This window comes from Protopterus annectens, chromosome 1.part0 (genome assembly GCF_019279795.1).
Source record: "Protopterus annectens isolate FY-2018-M chromosome 1.part0, PAN1.0, whole genome shotgun sequence".
Taxonomy (NCBI): Eukaryota; Metazoa; Chordata; order Ceratodontiformes; family Protopteridae; genus Protopterus; species Protopterus annectens.
The window spans coordinates 1,511,290,862-1,511,315,990 of NC_056725.1; the positions used below are offsets into that span (position 1 = coordinate 1,511,290,862).

Genomic DNA, 25,129 nt, shown 5'->3' on the forward strand with positions numbered 1-25,129 from the left:
TAAATTCTTAAATATCCTAGACCAGCATGCACCTAAGTGTATTATCAGAATTAGGTCAAAAGGGCTCTCCAAAGAAACCAGGCAAAAAATCCTTCTCAAAAACAAAGCCTGGACTAGGTGGCGAACTACCAAAAACACATCTGATCAACAAATATTTAGACAAATGAGAAATACAACTAAAAAAGCTATACTCCTAGATAAAAAAATTATTACAGTAAAATGCAGCTGTTGTTGTCTTTCAACTTTTCCCGGTTAGGGATCACCACAGCGGAACTCCAGTCCGCTAATGATTGGCAGTAGATTTTCAAGAACGCCGAGGTGCCAGCTCGACGTTCAACCTTCAATGAAGGCACGCCCATTTATGCATGTCTTTCGAATGCCCACCCAACCGCGGGGAGGACATGCAGACTCCACACAGAAGGCGCAACTAACATACCAAAATAATCCTCAAAAATTCTGGGCAAGCATAACTAGACTCCTATACCCAGGTCCTTCCAGTATACAAACCCCTATAGGAACTAATCAAGGGACTCCCATCCAAACTGCTAATGACTTTAATCCCTTCTTCACAGAGGCCATCCAGTCTCTAGCCAGTCACCTATCTCCTAACATCTCCAGCCTTCCTACCTCCATCACTAGCTCTCTTCCTTCCTTTCTATTACAACTTATCTCCACTAACTTCATTTATAAACTCCTACTAAAGCTTAAGCGCTGTACCCCTTCTGCTGACCAGATCCCAGCTGAATATCTGAAAAAAGCAGCAAAAGCAGTAGCTTATCCCATATCCATCCTGATAAATAGAACAATTAATGAAGGATCCATCCCAGCCATCCCGAAAATCCCACATATTATCCCCCTACACAAAGGAGGGAACTCAAATGAATATTCTCACTATCGGCCTATAGCCCTATTATCTCCCCTAGCAAAAATAATGGAAACATGCATTCATCATCACCTTCTAGGCCATCTAACTCAGCACAACATACTGGCTAAAAGCCAACATGGCTTTAGGCCATTCCACAGCACCACTAATGCCCTCCTATCCTTCAATGATACTATTAATAGAAACCACAATAACAATGTCTTCTCTTCTGCTCTATTTATTGATCTTTCAAAAGATTTTGATATGGTAAACTACTCCTTGCTTATAAATATTCTCAAATCACTCTCTCTGGATACTTGGTCTATAATTTGGTTTACTTCCTACCTGAGTAACGGGCAATAGGCTCTACTCTGACACAATAATCTATCATCCCATCTCCCAGTAACACTGGGGGGTCCCTTAGGGCTCCATTCTAGGTCCTTGCTTATTTTCTATTTTTATCAATGATCTCTACTTAACTATTCCTAATGCAACCTCCATACAATATGCAGATGATTCTACATTAATATGCATAGCTAAATCCTTATCCGAACTGCAATTCCAAACTCAAAAAGTATTTACCATAGTGGAGTCTTGGTTTTTAAAGTGCTGCCTCCTTTTGAATCCCAAAAAAACTAAGCTCTTCCTCTTCAATCCCACCAGGAAGTCCACACCAATAGATTTCTCAGTCATTTCTAATAATGGCACCCTCATAACCCCTGACTTCACCACCAAACTCCTAGGGATTACAAAAGACAACAACCTTAACTTTGACACCCACATTAATAACACTATAAAAACAGTTAATAGAAAATGGGCTCCCTTTACAGACTCAAGCCCTTAACTCCTATACAGCTATTGCCCACTCCCATCTAATCTCTACTCTACTCTATGCCTCACCTACTCTATGCCTCACCTATAAATACTAACTTATCAAAACAAAATCTGCTCAAACTAGCTACCTCCTATAACAACATTGCCAGATTCGCCACTGGTAATCCTTTCAGAACCCACCACTGTCAGAATCTAAAGCAGCTAGGATGGCTTGAATTACAAAATCAGCTTCAATTCAACCAACTTAGCATTGCCCACAAAATCCTTAACCAGCCTAATAACACTCCAGTACTCAAAGACCTCATTACCCCCTATAAAAATCTCAGTACCTTACGTTCATCAAATAAACTCCTAGTTAGCATCAGTAAATCTTATAACAAGGCAGGTGACTCTCTGTTCTCAAACACAACTGTGAAAAACTGGAACCTTCTGCCTAGTCAACTCACCTCCCTTCCTTCCTTACCCCTCGTCAAACAAAAACTTAAAACTTTCCTTAATTCTCACTGGCTATGTCCATGTACTAACCCTGACCAATCTATCACTATTACTAAATCCTTTTTAACTCTACTCTCACCACTGTGATACATTTTCTGTGATTATGTAATTGCAAATGAAAGCAAATAGTGAATAGTTTGAAAATGTTACCTACCACTAAATGTAAACATCTTGCTCTAATTTTGTAAATAGTTTTATGAAATGTATTGTTCTATATGTACAATTTTTTTTTATGTTTATTTCAATGTAACCTTAAAAATTATTGTATGTATGTATCTGTCTTGGAGCTTTTCTCCCCGGGCCTCTACTGAAAATGGACATATATCCAGTTGGACTAGCCCGGTCAACAAATGTAAAATAAATAAATAAAATAAAAATAAATAAATGTCACTGGTAAACAGATGCAGCAATTAAAAACAGCTATGAAGTCAGGGTGCTTAACCCTACCTGCACCCTTGGCTCATACTTGCAAACAAAATTTGTAAATAATCTTTCAGTGTAAAAGCCCTAAATAATTGCTTACCACTAAATAAGACATTGTGACAAAAAATAATTTTCTATGCTAACAACTTTGAGTATTTATTTTAAGTTGTTCAATGTTTTACTGTCAGGACTTCCACAGTGAAATCTTGTGCTGAAATGTGCTGGTGCACAGATTTGTTGTGGGTGCTTCACAACATGTTTCAACTTGTTATGACGGTTCAATGTAATGCTGAAACCTAATTATTTCTCTAGTTTTGGCATCCTGATGGCAGTTTTGGTTACTCTGTCATATGGCTACTCTTGTCCCTTCAATTTGATTTAATTATCAGCAAACTAAGCACTTAATGAAAGTGCAGCTGAATTTGGTTGAAAAGCCTTCTAAGATACCACACGCGCTCATCTGCTCTGAGTGGGCACGTACAAAAATGTAGAGGGCCCCATACCGTGAATGTTTTAGCCCTAAACGTTTAGAGCCTTGTTAACCTAATTAGCTTAGTCTTATATTCCCTGCCTCCAGACTACTTCCACCTCTACAATAAGCTAGATGTACTTATATGTACTCAAATGGTCTGCCACCCTCCTCTCTAATCAGTCAGGTATGAGTAATGTCATCCAGTTAGACTCCCACAAGGTGTGTCAGTGTAAGCTTAAAACTATTGACCCTATAGCTCATAGAGTTATACTATATGCAATTCACACCAAGACCAATATAAACCCATACATTTCATTTAACCCAAATCTGCTACTGAACAATGGAATGACTAAAAATACCACATCTTGTTAGAACAGACAGTTCCATCAATGCATTTATTTACTTTATTTTTTTTTTTTGTTTGCCAGCATAGTGTCACTGATTCAAAACTGCCCCTTTTCAATGTAGTCTTAGATCTCACTCAGTAACTTCTGCCCCCACAGCATTACTACCCCGTCTCAGAAAATCTGTATAAAAACAGCTACTACTACACCTACTATACAATTTATAACATAACTTCAAGACAAAATTCAGCACATACATTGCCCTTCTGGACTTAGCTGAAGTTTTGTTTGTTCACAAGTAGTATATTGATAGACCTCTCTAGTTCAAACGTTCATAAGCAGTCACTAGGCTTGCAGTCAAGCAAGGACTTAAGCAACCATTAAGGAGCTTAGCCCAAACTTCCAGTTGCTCTGATGCATTATCTGGTTAAGTGAGTTGCTCAAGGTCGCACAGCTGACATATGAAGGCTGATGAAATTGAAACCTCTACCACAGAACTACACATCACAGTTAAAACACAAGTATTGACCTTGATAAGATTTGAACTTGTGACCCTTGGTTCATAAGATCAGTGTTCTTAGCCCTGAGCTACAAGGCCTCTGAGGCTTCTGATACAGTTTCCAGATCTATACTATATCTCTATAACGTTACTTCCCTCTGCAGTACTCTCAAGTGTTTTTATTGCTAATTAAAACAATTGGGCAAAAGCTGTTAACACAGAACAGAATCATTTCACTTCAATTCCCATTTACTACTGGATTACCCCAAGTTTCCATAACAGGCCTACTCATTCACTTATTATGTGAATAACATGGCTAACCAAGCTTAGTCAATATGTATATAATTCAATCAGCACTCTAATTAATGGTTTCTTGTGCCTATCAGATCCAAACTTCAAATATGCTTCTACTGCAAAATAAAAGTTTATATATTGGTCTACACCTAAGTGCTCAAAAAATAATGTGCACTTCTCACCTAAACCAGATGTTTTCTCTTCAAATGCAACCACACAATGACATCCTCAATCCACTCAAAAAGCTCTGTACTAATTACTACTTTTGACTCTACCTGAAAAAAGGAAGCCGAGTCCCCAAATCTTCTTACAGTCACACTCAGCAACCAATTAAAATTTGAATTCCACAAAAAAATTACATGAATAAATTTCATACTAGGTAGACTATATAGAGTAAAGGAATTCCTTAGTGAAAAAGCCAGGACAGCCACAGCCAGAGCACGGCTACTGTTTTTCAGCTAACTGACAAATCTGTCATTTCCATTACACTGAGCATTGGAAAAGGCCTGCAACACAATTGACAGATTTCTTGTATAGTGCAACAGTAGAACCCACTGGTGCTCCTCTTGAAGTGATCTCTGATGGTTCAAGTTTAAAAAACATCAGATAACTCAGCTTAGTGCACAAACATATTTACAATCCCATGTTTCTCTCGCTATCTGATACAATCAAATGGAGACACACCATCCACCAGACCTCCAGGGATTCAGCATATCAGCTTACTGCCATTTCCAATCACCCAGCATATATGGGAACTCAAAATTCTCAGTTAGCATTATCACGCAGTGGAACAAACTCTTACCTTACATAAGTATCAGTGAAAGAAATGCATTTAAATCTCACTAACTGCCCACATCTAGAACAATTGAATTTGCAGCTGTGGTGTCACAAATTGTCTGTTTCTCATTTCCATATTAACTCTTCTAATGAACTCATAAAATTAAACAACTAACTCACTGTATTCATTTGTTAAGCCAACTGTTGCATAACTGTTACTTGATGTCTGAATACTGTCTCTGTACATGATCTATTTGCATGTCCTCCACTAATTTTTGTCTCAATTTTTTACATATATTCATGAATCCTTTGTTGCAAAGCTTTGCCTAGTGTTGTAGTTATGTGTTGCCTTCAAGATGTTCTTCTCTGAAAATTGAGCTGCCCAGTTGGACAGTCCCAGCTAACAAATATAAGCAAGTAAATAAATGAATAGTTCTCAGTCTAGATAGATATAATTTAGCTATATTTGGTCTGTTTTGCTTGCACAGGAAAAGTCCATACCTCACTGCAAAACAATTTGTTAGCTTCTTTGCTGTCAGATTCACAAATATGAGATTTGGACACAAAACCTTTGACTGTTTTAGCAGTTTCCTGTGGGCGTATAGTGTCCATGGCTACTACTGACATCTGAATTAGCAGAATGAACCTTGGTTTCCTTGACCAAAAAGTGGCTGTTTAAGTGAGTTTTGCTTTTTGCTCCTTTTACTTTTAACAGTGCTTCTCATATTAGAGAATTTCACAGAAATGCATAAAGAAGATCCTTTGCCTGAATGACTGAGAAGTCAGTTGCTGCCACTACCACATGGTGTGGCAACCTGGAACAGAACACTGGAACCCACATGTTCAGGTATTTACATAAAGATCCATTTTCAGGCAACCTTACTTCTTAATCACATCAAAGAATGTGTTCCTCTCCAACTTCAACTTTAAGAGACTAACACTTATCTGTATAGTGAGTCTGTTGTCATATTTGTTGACTTTGAACTGTAAGCAGTCTATACAATTAAGTTTAACAAGACTGTTCAAAGGCAATCACTTTCATAAGGGAAGACAGGAATTGAATGAGCTATGTAATGTTCAACTGACAATGATTGTATACAAGATTATGTGATGTGTAATGTTTGCAACTGAAAATATGTCAATATGGTTTGTTTTCATTTATATAAATGCACGAATGCCTGTGTCATAAGTGACTGTCCCTTGCTTATGTACCACATCACTGCAACATTTTCCGTCACTGTTTGAAACGTCTAGCACTGACTGAAAAGATTTTAAAGACAGATGGTTAACCACCATTTCTTATACATTCATATGATCTTTGGTCTGGGTTATAAACCAAAGTCTTTGCACTTTTAGTTCATGAAAAATAAGCCCCTAAGTGTAATCCAAGGCATCCACAGTTCTTTGGATTTGATTTTGGAAATGAGGTAAAACTGTGAAATTCTGGTTCATACAAATCTGTTAGATTCACATCTCAGCTCTCCCATCAGGGAAGGCAGAATAAATACAACATGCTTCACTGGTTGAGGTTTTTGTTCCATAAATTCTTCAAAAAACACTATAGCTTCTGCATGAGAAGTACTACATAACTAAGCACCAGAACACTGGAACTGAAAACCCAGCATCGTCAAAAACATTTTGGCTGATAAATTACTTTCTTTCAAAATATGACTAGAAGTACTCTATCATCACTTGAGTCCAGCACAAGGCAGATAAAGTGAACATGTTTTTGAATCCAAAACTCTACATGGAAACATTTTTTTTCCATTTGGGAAGGCAGATATGATTTATAAAAACTGGGACAATGACTAAATTCTGGACACATAAAAAAAACATTATTTTTATGAGTTCTTCTGGAGAGTTGCTTGAATTCAGCAGTTGTCCAGATTAGGATAAATGTGGGTACTCACTTCAATGTCATGTGTGCATACTCTGAAGCTAGGCAACTTGTAAAAAATATAAGTGCAGTGAGGCCAAAGGGCAAGACAGTAAACTAAGAATGAAATTCCCCATATGAAATCCAACAAGTCAGTTAACTCTTACAAATTTCCTGTGATCTTCTCAAATGTGAATTAAACATAAATGTCCTTTACATTCAGTGTCACCAGGAATGCTTCCATCTTAAAAAGGCAGGGGAAAAACGTAAAATCATAATCCTGATCTTCTTTATTCTTTATGATTTTTTTTCAGACATAAAAGGTCTAAAACAGGCCTCAGTTACATATCTTACATTTGAACAAGGGAAAAAATGAATGAAAACCTATTCATTTAAGCCTTTGCTATCCCCACTTTAATCCTTCTGCCTCAATCTCCCTTTTTCTCTGTACTACGCTCAACTATCTCTCTACTTACATCTCACTTACTCTCATACACTTTTTCACTTTCACATGCACCTAAGTAAAAATAACTACTCTACTTCTTCAAATGATTCTATGTATTCTAACATTTTTTTGTAAAATTATGCTTTAAGTATGCAATACTACTGCATTATATACTGTATACAATGTGTTAATAAGTCTGTAACTATATGTCTGTGTAATTATATGTGGAGTTTTTTTCACTGGGCCTCCACTGAAAACAGGCTCTTCTCAGGCCCAGTGGACTTTCCCAGTAAACAAATGCAATAAATAAATAAATAAATTTCCCTTACTTTGGAACCGACAGTAGTGCTTGACTACTCCATGTGATTTATACTACTGCAATTACTAAGGTCCCGTGAATTTTGGTGTACAAGAGATGAAGCCAAGAGTTGGAATGGCTAAGATTCTAAGGAAAACGCCGCTAGAACAACCATCTTGCCCAGTGATTGACTGTATATTGTTTTCAGAAAAGGGAAAACCTTCCTATTTTTACTGCGTGGAGAAGGAAATATATAATGATGATAGATATGACACACAATATGGGGTACAAAAGGGCCTGTATTGTATATAGAGGGTGTACTTTATTGCTGTTTCTCTGTGCTTGCTGCTGTGGTATATCTGAACAGATCTGTGGACTATCTGCTTGAGGGTCTGAATGCCTACCATATATAAAGAATTTGTTGAAAAAGGCACTTAACAGCTTAGATTTTTATTCCTCTGGGAAAAGCTGTGCCCTCAGTCATGCATAATACCTTAAAAAATGACCACAGCACCACGTAAGAAGTGAAAGACTTGTAATTGCAAGTTCCAAACTGCAATTCTAAAGAAATACAGGGAAAGTTGAAACAGACTGCAAAAGCATTAAAGCCCCTCCTGCATCGCACAACTTTACTACTAATGCATACGCACTTCAAGATCTCTGAAATTCAGAGAACAGGGTAGCCCCCTGAAGGTACAGCAACATCATATTTAGTATGTAGTATTCCTACTTGCAAATAAAGTTTCACTGTTCCAAGGATTATAATTGTGGTCCTCAGAATTTTAACAGGAACCCAACAACTACAAGCAGCTTTCCTGAAACAGGCATTTACATAATCAAAGCTACACTTTACCATATGCCATCCTAGCATATATGCTCTACATGTCAGTTTAATAATCTTTTATCTCAAAGACACATCAGCAATCTCTTTTGTACAGTTTTTAATTTACTTTAACATTTTACACTTTAACATTTGACATAGTTGCATAGCTAATAGCTCCAGTGCTCAGTTTGGTTGATGTACAGGCCTTTCTCCTGAACCCATCCAAATCGCATGTTCTAGTTGAAATTCAAAGGATTGCAACAGCAAGTCTAACAATGCAAAACCTAGAATATATACTAAGTCTGAGGTTATAGTACCTTGGTGTACTATCCTTTCTACAAGGCACAGTAATCTCAGACTCAATAAATATTAGTGGTAGGGATCCTTATTGAAATGTTGCCACTCAAAATGCCCAGTGCTGACAAGCTGAAAAAAAAGACAAACTACAGGAGAACAGCAAATCTGAAAGATTTCTCTTCTCCTTTAAATTTCTTTTTTGCAGGGAGGGCAAGCCCCCATATATACCCCAAACTTATATACACCTACTCCAAGACCATCACACCTCGGATAAAAGGGAATATTCTGGGAAATGGCATCTTGGACTTAGTATACATGTATAAGTCCATTCTTTTGGTCATTCAGTCTCCTTGTTTCAGACTCACTCTAATGGATCCCAACATTTCACATGGCTACCATAGTAGGGCTGTGTATTTTTGTGTCGGGGGGGGCATCCCTGCATGTCAAGAGGTGATTTCTTTGCCAATCACACTTTAATTTTCCTGACTGCAGGACTCACAATTAGGGGTCCTACACATCCAGTAAGAATCACCCAAAACAACACTTTATTGGTCTGCAAGCAATATTCTCAGAATACAAAGACAGTCATCCTCTTCTGTAATTCTACTTTTGTTATGCTGCTGCAGGATTCCATCTGATTATTGGTTGAAGTCTGATATCTGCGTTTGAGAATATTCCAAATCAGGTATTATTTTCCTGCAGTACTCATCCTATGATATACCATATATACTATAAACATCTGTGGCTACAAAGGTATGTACCCCTATTCAAATACATAACAAATAATGACCTCTCACACTTTGCTGTTAAGGTTACTCGCTGTTAAATGTTATTCTCAAAGCACAGAATACAACAGATACATCTTTATCATATCAGCTGACCTGTGAAAAGGCCTTCATTGATGGGTCCCCGGTCTGAGTTTTCTCTCTGCTAATCCCATCAGCCAGCATATTTTCTGGAAGTTCACTTGCTCTGGGATGGATGTACATCTATGCAATGCACAATGTGAAGACACACACTAACTACATCATCTCATGCATCCTCTGTACCTGCCAGTTTGCTACCTAGTGACTTCTGTACACCATCCTGCCAATCAAAAATATCAATGAAAATTTGATACACCACTACTAACAAAGCATACACTAGCCCAAATTACAAAAACTCCAACAGACGCAGACAGTTGTAGGATCCACCCACCTTCAGAATGACGGAGGGACAATATGGACTGTATGTGAGCCATCAAGGTAGATCTTCTTTGTAGATCAACTAGCAAACTAGCATGATAAGAATGTATTGCTTGTAGTTCTCTGTTTGGACACTCACTGATGGGTCCCACAGTTAAGCAGTAAAATTTCCCAAGCAGAAGGACCTGGAAAACCACATCAAGACCATTGAGAAGTCAGGAAACTAATCCAAAGGGTCTGACTCCAAATCAATAACAAGGACAGTTGACTGAGAAAGAGAAGCCATGGACTAGCACCACTGCAATGAAGCTTTCCAATGGTAACCAATCAAGCACCTCAGGCACCTACATTTGGAGGCATCAGTTACACTACATCTTAAGCCAAAAGTTAGAATGTTTCTAAGCATCTAAGTCTACTCCTCAAGATGCAAGTGACAAAGGAAAAACCTTCACTGAACCAGCACATAAGGACAAACCCAAAAATAAGCTAACTCTTTTGCAGAACCCCTACAAGATGCCAAGTATTTATTTGGACTGCAGGTCAGAAATTGCCTTCCCTATCAGGGATTGATATTAGAGTATAAGCAAAGAAAAAAAAATAGGGGGGTTATAAATGAAAGATCAGCACTAGTAAGGTTTTTAATAGAATCTAGAACAGAAGCTGCCATTAAAAAAGGAATAATTAGTACAGTACATAAAATATTGCATGGTAACTATAAAAATCAATGAGAAGAGGTTATAAAGGATTGGGAAGAGAGATTGAATAAGCAATTCACAAAGAAACAATGTGAGGATATACGTATGTCTCCCAAATATGCAACAAAATCAAGAAGATTTAGGATTCTTTCCTGGAAATGTTTGCACGGATATTTTTATACCCCAAATAGACAATAGAGAATTTTTCCTCAGGCAGACAGCAAATGTTGGAGATGTAAAGAGGAAGAAAAAGATAATTCAGAACATGTTTTCTGGGAGTGCGGTGAGCTGGTGGACTTTAGGGATTCCTTGTGGAATGCACTGTTGGAGATGCTGGGTGGGCAGATTGGTCTGATGAGGGAGATTTTTCTGAGCTATGATACAGAATTGGAATTGCCTAGACATGCTAAGGCCGTACTGTGTCTAATAATGGTGGCTGCCAAAAAAGCACTTACTATAAAATGGAAATCAAAATCTAAACCAACTATACTGGAATTAGTGAGTATAGTAACAGCGATAAAACAACTGGAAATGAGATCTTTAGAAAATGGTAGCAGCAAACTACACAGGAGAAAATGGGAATTATGGGAACAATACATACAAGGAAGGAATGAGGTTTAAAGGGCAGCAGGACTTAAATGAGCTATGTAATGTTTGAGTGAGAAAGATTGGGTACATTATAAGTGATGTATAATGTTTGCAACTAGGAGTGCATCAGTATGGTTTATGATGTAAAATGTTTGCAACTAAGGATTGTGCTGGTGTGATTTGTTTTCATTTATATAAATGTATTGATTGCCTCTGTAGTAAGTGATGGTTTAATAATGATGTGTCTTGTTTGCAAAAAGCAGGAATTGAATAATTTATGTAATACTTCCTAGAATATATAATATATTGCAATATATGTGAAGTGTAATGTTTATTATGTTAATATAGTTTGATTTATTTTATTTGAATGTAATTTTGCCAATGTCACAAGTGATAATTCAATAAAGGTGTCTGACAAAAAAAATGCTCCCAGGTATAAGAATGACCCTCCTGCCACCCCTCTTGGCACCTGATTCCAACAGAGAACTGAGAGAAAAAGATCCCTTGTAAGAAAAAGGAGGGAAAACATAAGAATGCTTGAAATAGGTGGAGCTCCTAGGACTTGAATTATCCCTAGATGACCTTATAGCCAACCAACATGCCAGTTGAAACATAAATTCAAAATGTCCTGAGACAGGAGCTCTATGTGAAATAGGGAGAAACCTTCACAAGCTGGGGGCACAAAACAGTCAGCATTAACTTGTTATCAGGCAACATTATCCAGGACTGAGGGCAGAACCTGCTCTAATTTCTTGAATGAAGACAGATGCAGTAACGGGCATCTAGAACACTTGGATACCAACAGCCAATAAACTGATAAGGATCCCAACACAGGAGTGCTCCTACCTGAATATAAACAGAAGCCTTTCACCAGAACTCAAGTCCACCAAATGTACACCACACATAGGATAATATGGCCTGGCAGATCAAGACCGAAGCCAGGATGGAGAAGGAGACAAACAGCCCCTGCTAAAAGGAGGAAACAAATTTGCCCAGTCCCAGAGGGCACTGCTAAGCCAACAAAGGCAAGCATTAGCCACCTCCACCTCCCAGTCTGCCGAGGGCTAGGAGGGGCAAACTAAAGTCCCTGATGGAAAAAGTAGGGAAAATAAGGGAATATGAAGTAAACCAGGAAGGGCAAAGCCATTTCCCTCCCCAAGGAAGAGTTCTGGCTGTGTTTTAAAGCAACTGAGTAAACTCATCTAAATAAACTCTGCTGGGATTCAACTATGGCCACCTCTTCCCGAAAACTACTCCTCCACACAAGAGAGAATAGAAGGGAACACAAGGATACTGCCATACACAGAATGAAAGCCATAGGCAATCTCCACCCTGAAGCTAGAGGCTCCTAGAAAGAAAAGCCATTTTCTGTGTGACAGGACAGTATGGGGAGGGGTGGACAGCCAAGTTAACCAAGCAAATCTACAACAAAACCAGGATCTCTCTTGAACACAGAGGAGTGTCATACCACAATGCCTCTACACCACAAGCTACCCCAACAGAGAAACGTGTAACAGGACCTCACAAGGCAAAAATGCCTCCTATCTCAGTGGAATTCTGCAAAATTAAGCATTCTCATTACCTGTGGGGCTACAAGTAAGGAGTGAAAACAAGACTCCATCCCTCATACACTTCACAAGGCAAGGAAGACGGTAATACCAACTCATACTGCCCTAACCACCCTTCACACCTTTACAGAAGGCTATGCAAAGCAGGTCTTCTGATGGAAGGGGAAGGCCAGCCAGCCAAAAGTACCTGTCGTTGAAGTAAAAAAAAAAAAAAAAACAAAGGAGCACTCTGACTGAGGGTGAGATCCTCAAAGGATTACCAATGAATTTTCTCAGAGATTTTAAAAGGCAACTCACATTCCACCTCCAGATTCAAAGGCTGGTGATCCCAAGTATGCCCTCTCCCCTTGAAGGGGATGAAGAAGTCCACTAACCTTGACATGATAAAACAAATTAAGCAGTATAAATCCACTGCTGAAGCAAACTAGCAGAACCAAGTTGAGAAAGGAAGCCACAAATATGAAGGAGCCACTAAATCTTTTATTGATTCCGAAATGAACTGAAAACAGACTAAATGGACTTAAAACACTTCACAATCGGCTTTTCGTCTGCCACAAACAATACAGACTTCATCAGAATGATGTATATTCGCATAAGCACCATATTTATGCCTGGATTTGCACACCAGGCAGTGCCAGTTAGCTAGGGTATAACTATTCCCGGCTCCACAAAGTGTCTTCTTCAATTTTTCCCTTGGAACTAGACAAACTTTCAACTTAAGCACTCAAGCCATTCATTTCTCAGCCCGGCACTTGCTCAAAACTCATAGCAAGCACTTATAAACCCTAGCACTAGACCCTCCTATACTGTACAGAAGGACAAGGCTCTTTATTCAACCTTACCAGCCATTCAGTAAAACAGTTCACTGTACCTATCCAGGCATGTCCAAAGGGCAGTTTCAAATGTACTCTCCAGTCCAACTGGTGAATCTGGGCATTTTGAGGCAATGTTACAACTGCCTAACGTACACAGTTAACACCTCTCCTCCTACCACAAAACACTAATACATGTGAGAGATGCAATTATACAGCCAAACTGGAGGCTAAGCTCTCTCAACCCAAGGCTGGATCAGACAGTCAGGAGGAGAAGGGAAATACTTGCATCACACTACTAGTCTCACATAGACCCATTAAACCAGCACCGGCAAAAAACACACATAAATACACAAAAATATACTCGGAGGCTCTAAATAAAAATCTGCAAAAGCAACAGAGACCTCCAAAGCAGACATCCAAGCAACCTCCACCCCCCCTCCCAATACAAATCATGAAACACATACTTCACAAAGCCATGCAATCCTTAAGGCAAAATAACATACCCAACATACTAGTAATAGGTGACTCTATTGTCAGGCACACTAATGTCCCACTCACTAGGATGAATAAGGAGAAGGTTACTGTTAGTTGCCTGTCGGGTGCCAGGATCTGCCACATAACACAAGCACTCAAGTCATTCCAGAACAAATACAAATACGACTCTGTCATTGTCCATGTTGGTGTGAATGACCTGAGTCGTACCTCCCTGGACTACATGAAAAGAGACATGGAACAGCTCTCTGATCTTGTAGCCCGGGCTGGTATGACCCTGACCCTGAGTAGCATCCTGCCCTCACCAAGAAAAAAATTATCAATTTCAACAACTGGGTAAGTTTCTGGTGTCATTCAAAGGGGATCCAGTGTCTGTCCGCCTAGGATGACATGCTCGACAAGCCATGCTGCTTCGCTAGAGACGGCTTGCACCTGTCACCCTTAGGCTTTCGAATACTGGCCAAGGCTCTTGCCACTCCTATACTGCCTTTTTTAGGCAAGGCTCAAAAGACAAACCCACCGCCATAAATAGCACAAGTAACAAAAAACTGAGGGTAATGCTACTCAATGCCAGAAATCTAAACTTCAAAATGCACACACCCGAGACACTCCTCAGTATGGAGAAAATCGATATATGTGCAGTAACAGAAACCTGGTTTAAGGCACCAGAGAGCACCCCAGCACTACCAGGCTACAACTCATACCATACATTTCGGCCACAGAACCCGGACAGAAATGCAAAAGGTGGGGGCGTATCCATATTCATCAAGGATACCCACACCTCCAGGTTAGTGGCACAGCACAATGCTTCAGAGATCATCCACGTGTAACTAACAATGGGCAAAACTGCAATTCAAATTGTAGCTTGCTACAGATCACACACCATGTCCCAGGACCCCCATTCTGCATTTCTGGAAACACTGGGAAATATAAAGGTCCTACCAGAGACCCTAATATTGGGTGATATCAATTACCCAAACATTAACTGGGAGAACTACTCAAGTACTAACTCCCTTGCCCAACATTTCCTAGAATTTATAAACTCAAACGCCCTGGATCAACTGGTCAACACTCCCACCAGAGGTGACAACATATTGGACCTGGTCATCACCAACATGGGCAACCGGTGCTCCACACCGGATGTCAACCCCTCAGATCTGACCATAAACAAATCACTTTGGATAGCCACATTCCGCCCCCACCCCTGGACAAGGGAACCACCGTGAAAAACTTTTCAAAAGCAAACTTCACGTTACTTAAGACCAAGGTGGAATGTTTCAAAGCCCCCATGCTAAAGGATAACGTTGTCCAAGCCACAAAATCCTTTGCTAATGCATTCTATGGGCACCTACAAGAATGCATGGATCGTGCTATCCCAAGCAAAACCAACAGTCACTCCTCCAAGAAAAGGAAACCAGTCTGGTGGACCCCTGTAATAAACAAGCTATACAATAGAAGGAGGAAACTAGTACAGAAAACAGTAACACCCCAAGAAGGGAAGACATCTCTGATCAGTATCAGCAAGAAACTACGATCCCTCATAAAATCATCCAAGGCAAGTTTCAAAAGAAAAATTGCCAAGGACTCCAAAGATAACCACAAGCCATTCTTTAGCTATGTCAAGAATCTAAGTGGTAATGCTCAGATCTGCTCGGAGTTAGTGCAGAATGGTACAAAATACACTAAACCGACCAATAATGCCAACATCCTGGCAGACAGGTTCAGTGCAAACTTCACCCCCCTCTCACCCCCAAAGGGCCCATAACCGTACCAGAAGAATGTAGTGCCCCTGAAATCACAGACACTCAGGTTAAAACAGCCCTCTCCAAAGCCAAAAACACAGCATCAATGGGACTGGACGGTGTCCCAGGCTGTGCCCTACATGAGCTCAAAAATGAGCTAACCCCTCAACTAAACCCACGGTTCAAACTCAGCCTCTCCACAGGTTAAGTACCCATAGAGTAGCGCACAGCAATGGTTATTCCGTTCCACAAAAGTGGAGCCACAACAGACCCCGGGAACTATCACCCTATAAGCCTGACTAGCTTGTTCTGCAAGGCTATGGAGTGCACCATCATGGAACTCATTAACAGAGACATTGGGAACCTCCAAACACTGGACCCTACCCAGTTCGGCTTTGTTAAGGGCAAATCATGCCTCTGAAACCTTGTGGACTTCTTTGAGACAGTTACCAAGGCTATAGACGAGGGGAAGGTGGTACACACAGCCTACCTAGACCTCGCAAAGGCCTTCAACACCATTCCCCATTCTGGTATTATAGACAAGCTCACCAGCCTGAACATAAACCCCTACGTCACAAGATGGGTTGCCAACTGGCTCATGGACAGAATACACATGGTAAGAATTGTGAGAGCTAGGTCTGAGTCTAAACCGGTTACAAGTGGCATTGCCCAGGGCTCAGTTCTAGGACCCCTCCTGTTCGGCATATACTTCTCAGAGGTACAGGCAAGCATAGGAGGACTATGGCTGACCAAGTTCGCAGACGACTGCAAACTAGGGGCTATAATTGACTCTCTGGCTGATATACAGACATCCTCCAAAAGGGTCTCACTGAGACGGATACCTGGTGTCAAAATCATGGTCTCAAGCTAAATACCAAAAATGCATAGTCATCCCCTTTGAAAAAAACAAAGTACCCACAAACTGCCACATAGGTGGTAGTCCCCTAAATACGGAAGATGTAATAAGGGATCTGGGGACCCAAGTAGATAGTAATCTCTCCTTTGATAATCACATTGCCAAAGTGGTTAGAAAATCCTTCTACGTAGCCTACCTTATCACAAAAGGGTTCGCATCCAGATCAAAAGAGGTCATTGTGCCCCTCTACTCATCGCTTATCAGACCCATCATACAGTACAACTCCCCATTTGGGATGTATCTTACAAGACATCTGCAACAGCTGGAGAGACCACAGAAGTACCTCACCAAGAGGATCACTGGCCTCAAAGAGATGCCCTATGCAGCTGGACTGAAGAAACTCCAGCTGCACTCGGTTGCATACCGCCTACTCGACATACAAAGCCATGTCCAACCCAGAACTGATGGACATGCTCCACCTAAAGAAAAGCTTATCCCCTTGAGCCACACGCTCTAGGGATCTAAACCTCACCACAACAATAAATAGGATGTTCTGGAGGGATAGATTCCTGTCCCAGAGACTTCCCATGCTTTGGAACACGATTCCAATCTACATTAGGCAGAGCTCCTCACTAACACTCTTTAAGAGAAACCTTGACAAGTGGATGGGAAACAGAAAGTTTACCCCGGGGATCACTTCAGTGGCTCTGCTGGACAGAGGCACAGGGAACTAATCTAAGGTGGTGGCGAAAGCCAACAAATTCTGGCTAGGCTTATAAATGCCTTTGGGCAGATAGCCTAGTACCTACCTATGAACCTTATAGTCCCACTAATTAAAAGAATAATTTTAAACATAAATAGTAAAATGAAGTAATTAATTAACTGGGTTATCACCTTAAAGGAAAATCTATTTGTGTGTACTTATGCTGTCTCCTTCGTATTTGTGGCTTCCTTTCTGGATTGAGTTCTACTAGTTCACCTCAGTAATTGATTTATATTGCTTATTTTGTTTTACTGTGTCAAGTTTTGTTTAATCCACTAATCATTAAATTGTGTTAAGGTCCACTAGCCTCAAAACCCACCCCACAAACCGCAAAAGCCTAAACAACTCTGGTACTAGTGGCCAACCACATAAATCCTATCAACAGAAGGGATTAGCAGCTCATCCAGAGACAAGAAGGAATAAGCCTCAAAGCATCACTTCCCTGTACAAAATGGAGGAAAAGGACCTCCCCCCATGTTCAGATGAACAGAAAAGAGGTTCCAAGCACTGGGTGTGCTAACTTTTCCTTCTCTGAAGTGAAGTGGTGGGGACCCTCAGATGCTCTGGAAACTCCTTTTTACTGTTTTCTGTTTATAAAGAATGGACAGTATCCCTCCTGTTTCAAAAGTTTCCTGCCTCCTTCCTGAGAAGGGAGGAGTGAAAACCCCAAAGCCTACATGACCAAAAGAGAAATCCTATCCCTGGGGAATGAAAGCACCTTCCTTCCAGGAGGAGAGGCAGCCTTCACTGCCTGGGCTCTCCTGAAGGGCTATGTGGAGCGGTGACATGCCACAGATGTTGGAAGGGCAAAAGGGAAAGCCATTACTGCCCAGATCCAGAATGCAACTTCTCAAAACCTTAGAAAGCTGTACCTATCCTACAAAATGAAAGAATAGATTAGACAGAAGCTTCCATCAGGCCAGCCAGCCCAGGAGCACATAGCCAGCAAAGGATGACTGGCTTGCACCTAAGGGGCATTTTCTTCCTCCTAGAAGAGCAAGAAGACAGCTCATGGGGAAGCAGCAATCAGGTAGCCAAGTTGACATCAAACAAGGACAGAAACCCCTGAAAAAACAAGCCACTTTGTCATAATGAGAATCCAGCAAAAAGCTGCCTAGGTCATTACCCAACGGGGGAAAAAATCAGTCACAGCAACACTCTCATGCCTGTAACCCTACTTACTAAATGCATCTGCAGCAGGAAATAAACAATTAATGAGAGAGAGTCAGATTAGCATGGCAATTTCCAGGGTGAAAGTGAGATCCTTGTCAGACTCTGGAACAGGAAAGGTCTCCAAAGAGGTCAGGACCACCTCCAGATATAGGCTGTAGACACAAGATGAATAGCTGAGGGTCATGTTCCTCCACATATCTTGCTTACAGCCCTATCCTACTCTTTGGCAACCCCTTCTGCTAGCTGTGCAGGGTTTAGGCAACGATTTGAGGAACGCTAAGCCCACTTCTTCCATGACCTCCAAGACATGTACCTTCAGGTAGGAAGACAAGGTCTCAGTTCAGTATACTAGAGGACAATTCCAAGTAAAAGTGTTAAGGTGTCCCAGGTTTGCATAATAATATCAACAAAGGCTGTCTTCACTGAAGAAACAAGCATTCTGAGATGACCCTCCCTGACATTTTCTGGGTCCAGGTGCAAGGAACTGCCTAAACACCATTTATCAATGGTGACCTTTTGATTTTTGACCTGTTCTCTTCATGCCTATGAAAGTCAACATTTTGTTCAACTTCATGCCCGTAATCATGGATATGACAATATTCTTTAATAACTTTTTTCAACGACTTTAAAAAGATGTCTGAAAGTATAAGATTTCTGATCCAGATTTAGAACTTTCCAACACTTTAAAACTATATAAAAAGGCTGGAAATTATCATAACTGACTCATCAAACAACACAATAATAGAACCATTTAAACACTAAACTATTTGCTATCACAATTGACAGTGACATTAAATATGACAAACACCTAGCACTAACAATCAAAAGGTCCACATTAAGATAGGCTCACTGTACAGGATCAAGCCCTTCCTAACAGACCACCAGACAGTCCATCTCTAGAACCCATTTACTCTCCACACTCTTATATGCATCACCAATAATTACTAACCTAAGAAAAGCATACTTAAAGAGTTTGGTGACATGCTACAACAAAATAGCCAGATTTGCCACTAATGTACCATCCAGATCACATTACTGCTCAACATTACTCCTCCACAAATGACTGGAACTTCCTAATCTCCTCACCTTCAACCAACTACACCTAGCACACTCCATACTACACCACAAAGGTGACTGTCCAGCCCTTAGTGAACTTATCAAACCCCCATACCAACTGTTGGACTCCTAAGATCTTCCCAAAAACTTCTACTGAAGGTTACCAAACCTCATAACAGCCACGGTGACACCTTATACTCCAGCAAAATAGCAAAATCTTGGAATACATGCCCAACCCATCCAAATTCAAAATAATGCTAAAAGAACACCTAAACATCAACTGACTCTGCTGCTGTACCAAACCAGGCTAAACCCTCCTTCTTCCTATTTTGCATCAACTTCCCCTATGCAACTACAGTTCTGCCACTTCTCAACTCATGAACAGCTCTGCTTTAAAATACCTCCCAACCATACTAACTCTCTTATACCACTTCAGTTCTCTTTAAATCTTATCTCATCTAATATTTCCTCTCTTTAACAATCATAGCCCATAATCTACTTCCTATTTATCTGTTGAAATCTCCATGTAATTATCTGCATACACAAGCTTAAAATGTTTTACATTGTCATAATTGTCTAAACATATTAATTAACTAATCAGCATAAAATGAACGCTGGTACCTTATGGCACAAAATCCAGAATAACACATAAATAGATGAAACGATCAACATAAGAATAGTCCAGGTCACTGCCCAAAGTGGTATAAAAAGGTTCCTTTATTCACAAGTAAGCGCTTTCACCCGTAGGCTTCTTCAGACTTATACACAACATGAAATAAATTCAGAGTTTAAATATCCCTCCTTACATTTTGATTGGTCAACTCTCATCATGTAATGAACATATCAACCCCAACATATAAAGCGCAGACTCAACATAAAATACTCACATATATATATCAGCATCTTTAAAAACAGCAATGAATATTTAAATATAGACATATATTATAATATGGCTTAATTTTATAAAAAATAAATATATAAATATAAACCAATAATGGACAACTAAAAGAAGCAAATTGTGATGTTAATCCATACTAAAGGTGTGGCTGCACCTAAACTAATTTCCTACTACTTGGGTTTAAGCCTCCTACTTCTTAAAAAAGGCTTAATCTGTATCTTGTCATTCAACCCTGGTGTTTGGTCAGCCCTCCATCTAATAATCCATCTCAATTCGCATTCTAAAGTGTAGTTAATTAAGTCCCCACCTCTGGAATTAACATCTATCTTTTGTAAAACACTAAATTTAAAAGTATGCCTAGAACCCAAATCCTTGTGATGTTTGGCCAAAGCATTAAATTCAGACCCTATTCTGATATGATAGACATGCTCCCTAACACGTTCTTTCAGAGACCTATTGGTTTTTCCAATATAGAACGCGGGGCATGTCACACATCTAGCCAAATATATAACATTCTTACTGTTGCAATTTGTTGAAGTATTAAAATAAAAAGTTTGTTTCGTGGTAGGATGTATGAAGGTAGTCTCATCTTGAATATATATACATTGGTTACATTTACCACAAGGTATAGTATTAATTCCAGGTGCATTCATTCCTCTCCTTACCAGAGTATTTTTGGGTCTACAAAGCAACCTTTTAAGATTTGTTTTATTCTTAAAAAACACATTAGGTCTCGGGCCTACAACCTTACTAATTTCATTATCCAGAAGTAAAATGTCCCAGTGTTTAACCAAAAATTGTTTTAATTGCACAGCATCTTTCGTAAAAAACATGGGGGCCCTAAGGTCAACTCAAAAGTTGTGACATAATAGAGTTATACTCAACTAGATCCATAAGGACAATAGGTCCACCTTTGTCAGCTGGCCTAATGATTAATGTTTGGTCATTCCTTAGATCTATTAATGCCCGTCTTTGATGATAATTTAAGTTATTCTTATACTTAACATCATAATTTTCATCAAAATAATTATATATATCATTCTCTAACATTCTAGAGAAGACATCCACTATTGGATGTAATTGTGTAACGTATGTGCTGTTAGGGCAGAAATGGGGGCCATTTTTCAAACCATTATTTTTTCCAAAGTCAAGTTTGAGTTGAATGTTTCTAATGAACATTTTGGCATCAATTATAGAATCAACCACATTACTTCTTTCAGTAGGAATAAAACTAAGTCCCTTGTTCAATCCGACAGCGGAAGGTTATAAGAAAGAGTTGGATAGATTGAGAGCTAAGTTTGTACAAAGAGGCTATAACATAGAGATGGTTGAACAGACAATATTGGAAGTTAATGGTTTAAGAGCTATGAAAGCGAAACCCTATTTCTCAGAGTTTATAAGTTCATCTGATACTTGTCAAACATCTACAACAGTTGACCTTAGGGCCCCCATGTTTTTTACGAAAGATGCTGTGCAAGTAAAACAATTTTGGTTAACACTGGGACATTTTATTTCTGGATAATGAAATTAGTAAGGTTGTAGGCCCGAGACCTAATGTGTTTTTTAAGAATAAACCAAATCTTAAAAGGTAGCTTTGTAGACCCAAAAATACTCTGGTAAGGAGAGGAATGAATGCACCTGGAATTAATACTATACCTTGTGGTAAATGTAACCAATGTATATATATTCAAGATGAGACTACCTTCATACATCCTACCACGAAACAAACTTTTTATTTTAATACTTCAACAAATTGCAACAGTAAGAATGTTATATATTTGGCTAGATGTGTGACATGCCCCGCGTTCTATATTGGAAAAACCAATAGGTCTCTGAAAGAACGTGTTAGGGAGCATGTCTATCATATCAGAATAGGGTCTGAATTTAATGCTTTGGCCAAACATCACAAGGATTTGGGTTCTAGGCATACTTTTAAATTTAGTGTTTTACAAAAGATAGATGTTAATTCCAGAGGGGGGGACTTAATTAACTACACTTTAGAATGCGAACTGAGATGGATTATTAGATGGAGGGCTGACCAAACACCAGGGTTGAATGACAAGATACAGATTAAGCCTTTTTTAAGAAGTAGGAGGCTTAAACCCAAGTAGTAGAGAATTAGTTTAGGTGCAGCCACACCTTTAGTATGGATTAACATCACAATTTGCTTCTTTTAGTTGTCCATTATTGGTTTATATTTATATATTTATTTTTTATAAAATTAAGCCATATTATAATATATGTCTATATTTAAATATTCATTGCTGTTTTTAAAGATGCTGATATATATATGTGAGTATTTTATGTTGAGTCTGCGCTTTATATGCTGGGGTTGATATGTTCATTACATGATGAGAGTTGACCAATCAAAATGTAAGGAGGGATATTTAAACTCTGAATTTATTTCATGTTGTGTATAAGTCTGAAGAAGCCTACGGGTGAAAGCGCTTACTTGTGAATAAACGAACCTTTTTATACCACTTTGGGCAGTGACCTGGACTATTCTTATGTTGATCGTTTCATCTATTTATGTGTTATTCTGGATTTTGTGCCATAAGGTACCAGCGTTCATTTTATGCTGATTAGTATATTGTATTTTATTTTTTCGCTGGTTGTGCGCTTTTTGGATACTTTAATAATATTAATTGTCTAATAATTATGTGATCTGTCTAATAATTTATGTAAAAATCATAATTTGTATTTGTCAAAATGTTTTAAACAACAGCTTTGTTAACAATACTTGTGGAGCTTTACTCCCCGGGCCTCTGCTGAAAATGGTCCAAAAACACAGTCGGATCCCCCTGGTAAACAATCAGTTATTTATTACAAAGCAGACTGAAAGCAAGAAATAAAGTGCAGTAATAAAAGTAGTGCAGTTCACCTAAAGCACTGACCTGATATCGGAGCCTACCAATTGGATGAAACCTAGAACGATAGCAGCTTGCACACTTCTTAAGTGTTCCAGTGACAGCATTCTCCTGTTTAAAAAAATACATATTTAATGTTCCTTAACCACCTCACAAATAAAATCATCTCAGCAATGACTGTAAATAAGACATTTGTAACAGTTAGAGATGTGTTCATCATATATAATGTTCTGACAAAAAAATAGGCATATTTTAATTATTATTAACTATGTTTCCTTGTACCACCGTTGTTATGTGCAGCCTTGTATCTAGTCTTGATACATAATGTGACTGGCTTTCAGTCTTGATACCGGCATTAATACTGTTATAGTCACTGGATAACTGAATAAAATAAGACCAGGGTGTATCACTGCAAACAATATAGACAATCTGGTTCAAATTCCCTTTTCAAACATCTCCTACCACCACTATCCCACTTTAGAGTATGTACTATGCCACAATACTGAAATGAAAAATGGCTTTATTCTACTGAATTCTCCCAAGAAGAAAGACAGAGACAGCTCCTGCAATTAGACAGAACACTCAACCAACCATCCTAAACAGAAGTATGCACCTGAGAAGTATAACATATACCAGTGCCCTAGAGTCATGACCCAAGCCAAGGTTGTGCCTAAACATGGATTTTCAGAAAACCACTATGATCATTCTAGAAGGCTTGAATTTTATTTACTTAATGTTTCCATATGCCACAGTGTACAGTAGCTATGGGCCTTAAATCCACACTGCTGTCACCAAATAAAGAACTACAGACCTTGAATCTTGCACTGCTGCCACCAATTATGGATGCAAGGGTTGGCTGGTTTTATAGCTCATGGCAAATATGCACTACTGTCCTGTGTTATGACAACAATCACCACTCCCACATGAGCTGTACAGGACAGGGTTATAATAACTGTCTTCCTTGGACTTCATCCACCTCACTCTAAGACGAATGCATTTTAGTACAATGTTATCAAAAGTAACTGAGACGTAACCAAACACTTAATGTTTCCCACAAGGAGCTACTGACACTTTTCCACTGACAGTTCTCTTCTCCTGTGTTTGCAGTTCACCTGCCAACTATATTAATTTTGTACCACAGTCTCAGTTACTGAATACTCACACTGCCAACTATACTAATTTAGTACCGCAGTCTCAGTTACTGAATACTCTTCCAATTAGCCACCACATATATTAAATTATACTAACCCTTATCCAGTCTCTCTTCAAAAAAGAAACATGTCAATAGTCACACCGGTGCTGCTAAGTTACACTTTATAATCTAAAACACCAAACACAAGCTTTTATAAATGAAACGACTATACATAAGAAAGAAAATGAGGTAGGAACTTAAAAAGATCAATTAAAATACACATGACAATCAACTGCACATGGAAGCAATGAAGACAATACATTAAACAGATTAGTGAAAACAGGATAATACAAGGCAAAAAATACACAGAGAGGAAATAAAGAAAATACAGCAAACAGAGAGATGATAAAATAATAACTCTGAATGCAACCATACAGCTTGCTCCTACTACTTTCTAAATAATACTGTTGCCTAACTACTGCTATGCCATTCAAAATATCCAGTTGTTGCAGATGACACACAAGAAGATTACAGGAAGTTTAGCTTACAGTCTCTGAGAAA

The 25,129-nt window shown here is 39.1% G+C and overlaps 1 protein-coding gene across 3 annotated transcripts in view; it reads right to left on the reverse strand.

Annotated features, from left to right (window-relative positions):
* ERMARD (ER membrane associated RNA degradation) overlaps positions 1–25,129 on the reverse strand; it is a 1,319,361-nt gene that overhangs the window by 409,697 nt on the left and 884,535 nt on the right. For all 3 annotated transcript variants that reach the window (XM_044067775.1, XM_044067770.1, XM_044067782.1), the window contains one exon: positions 23,464–23,547. In XM_044067775.1, coding sequence (XP_043923710.1) covers positions 23,464–23,547 — 84 coding nt within the window. The remainder of the gene's footprint in view (positions 1–23,463; positions 23,548–25,129) is intronic.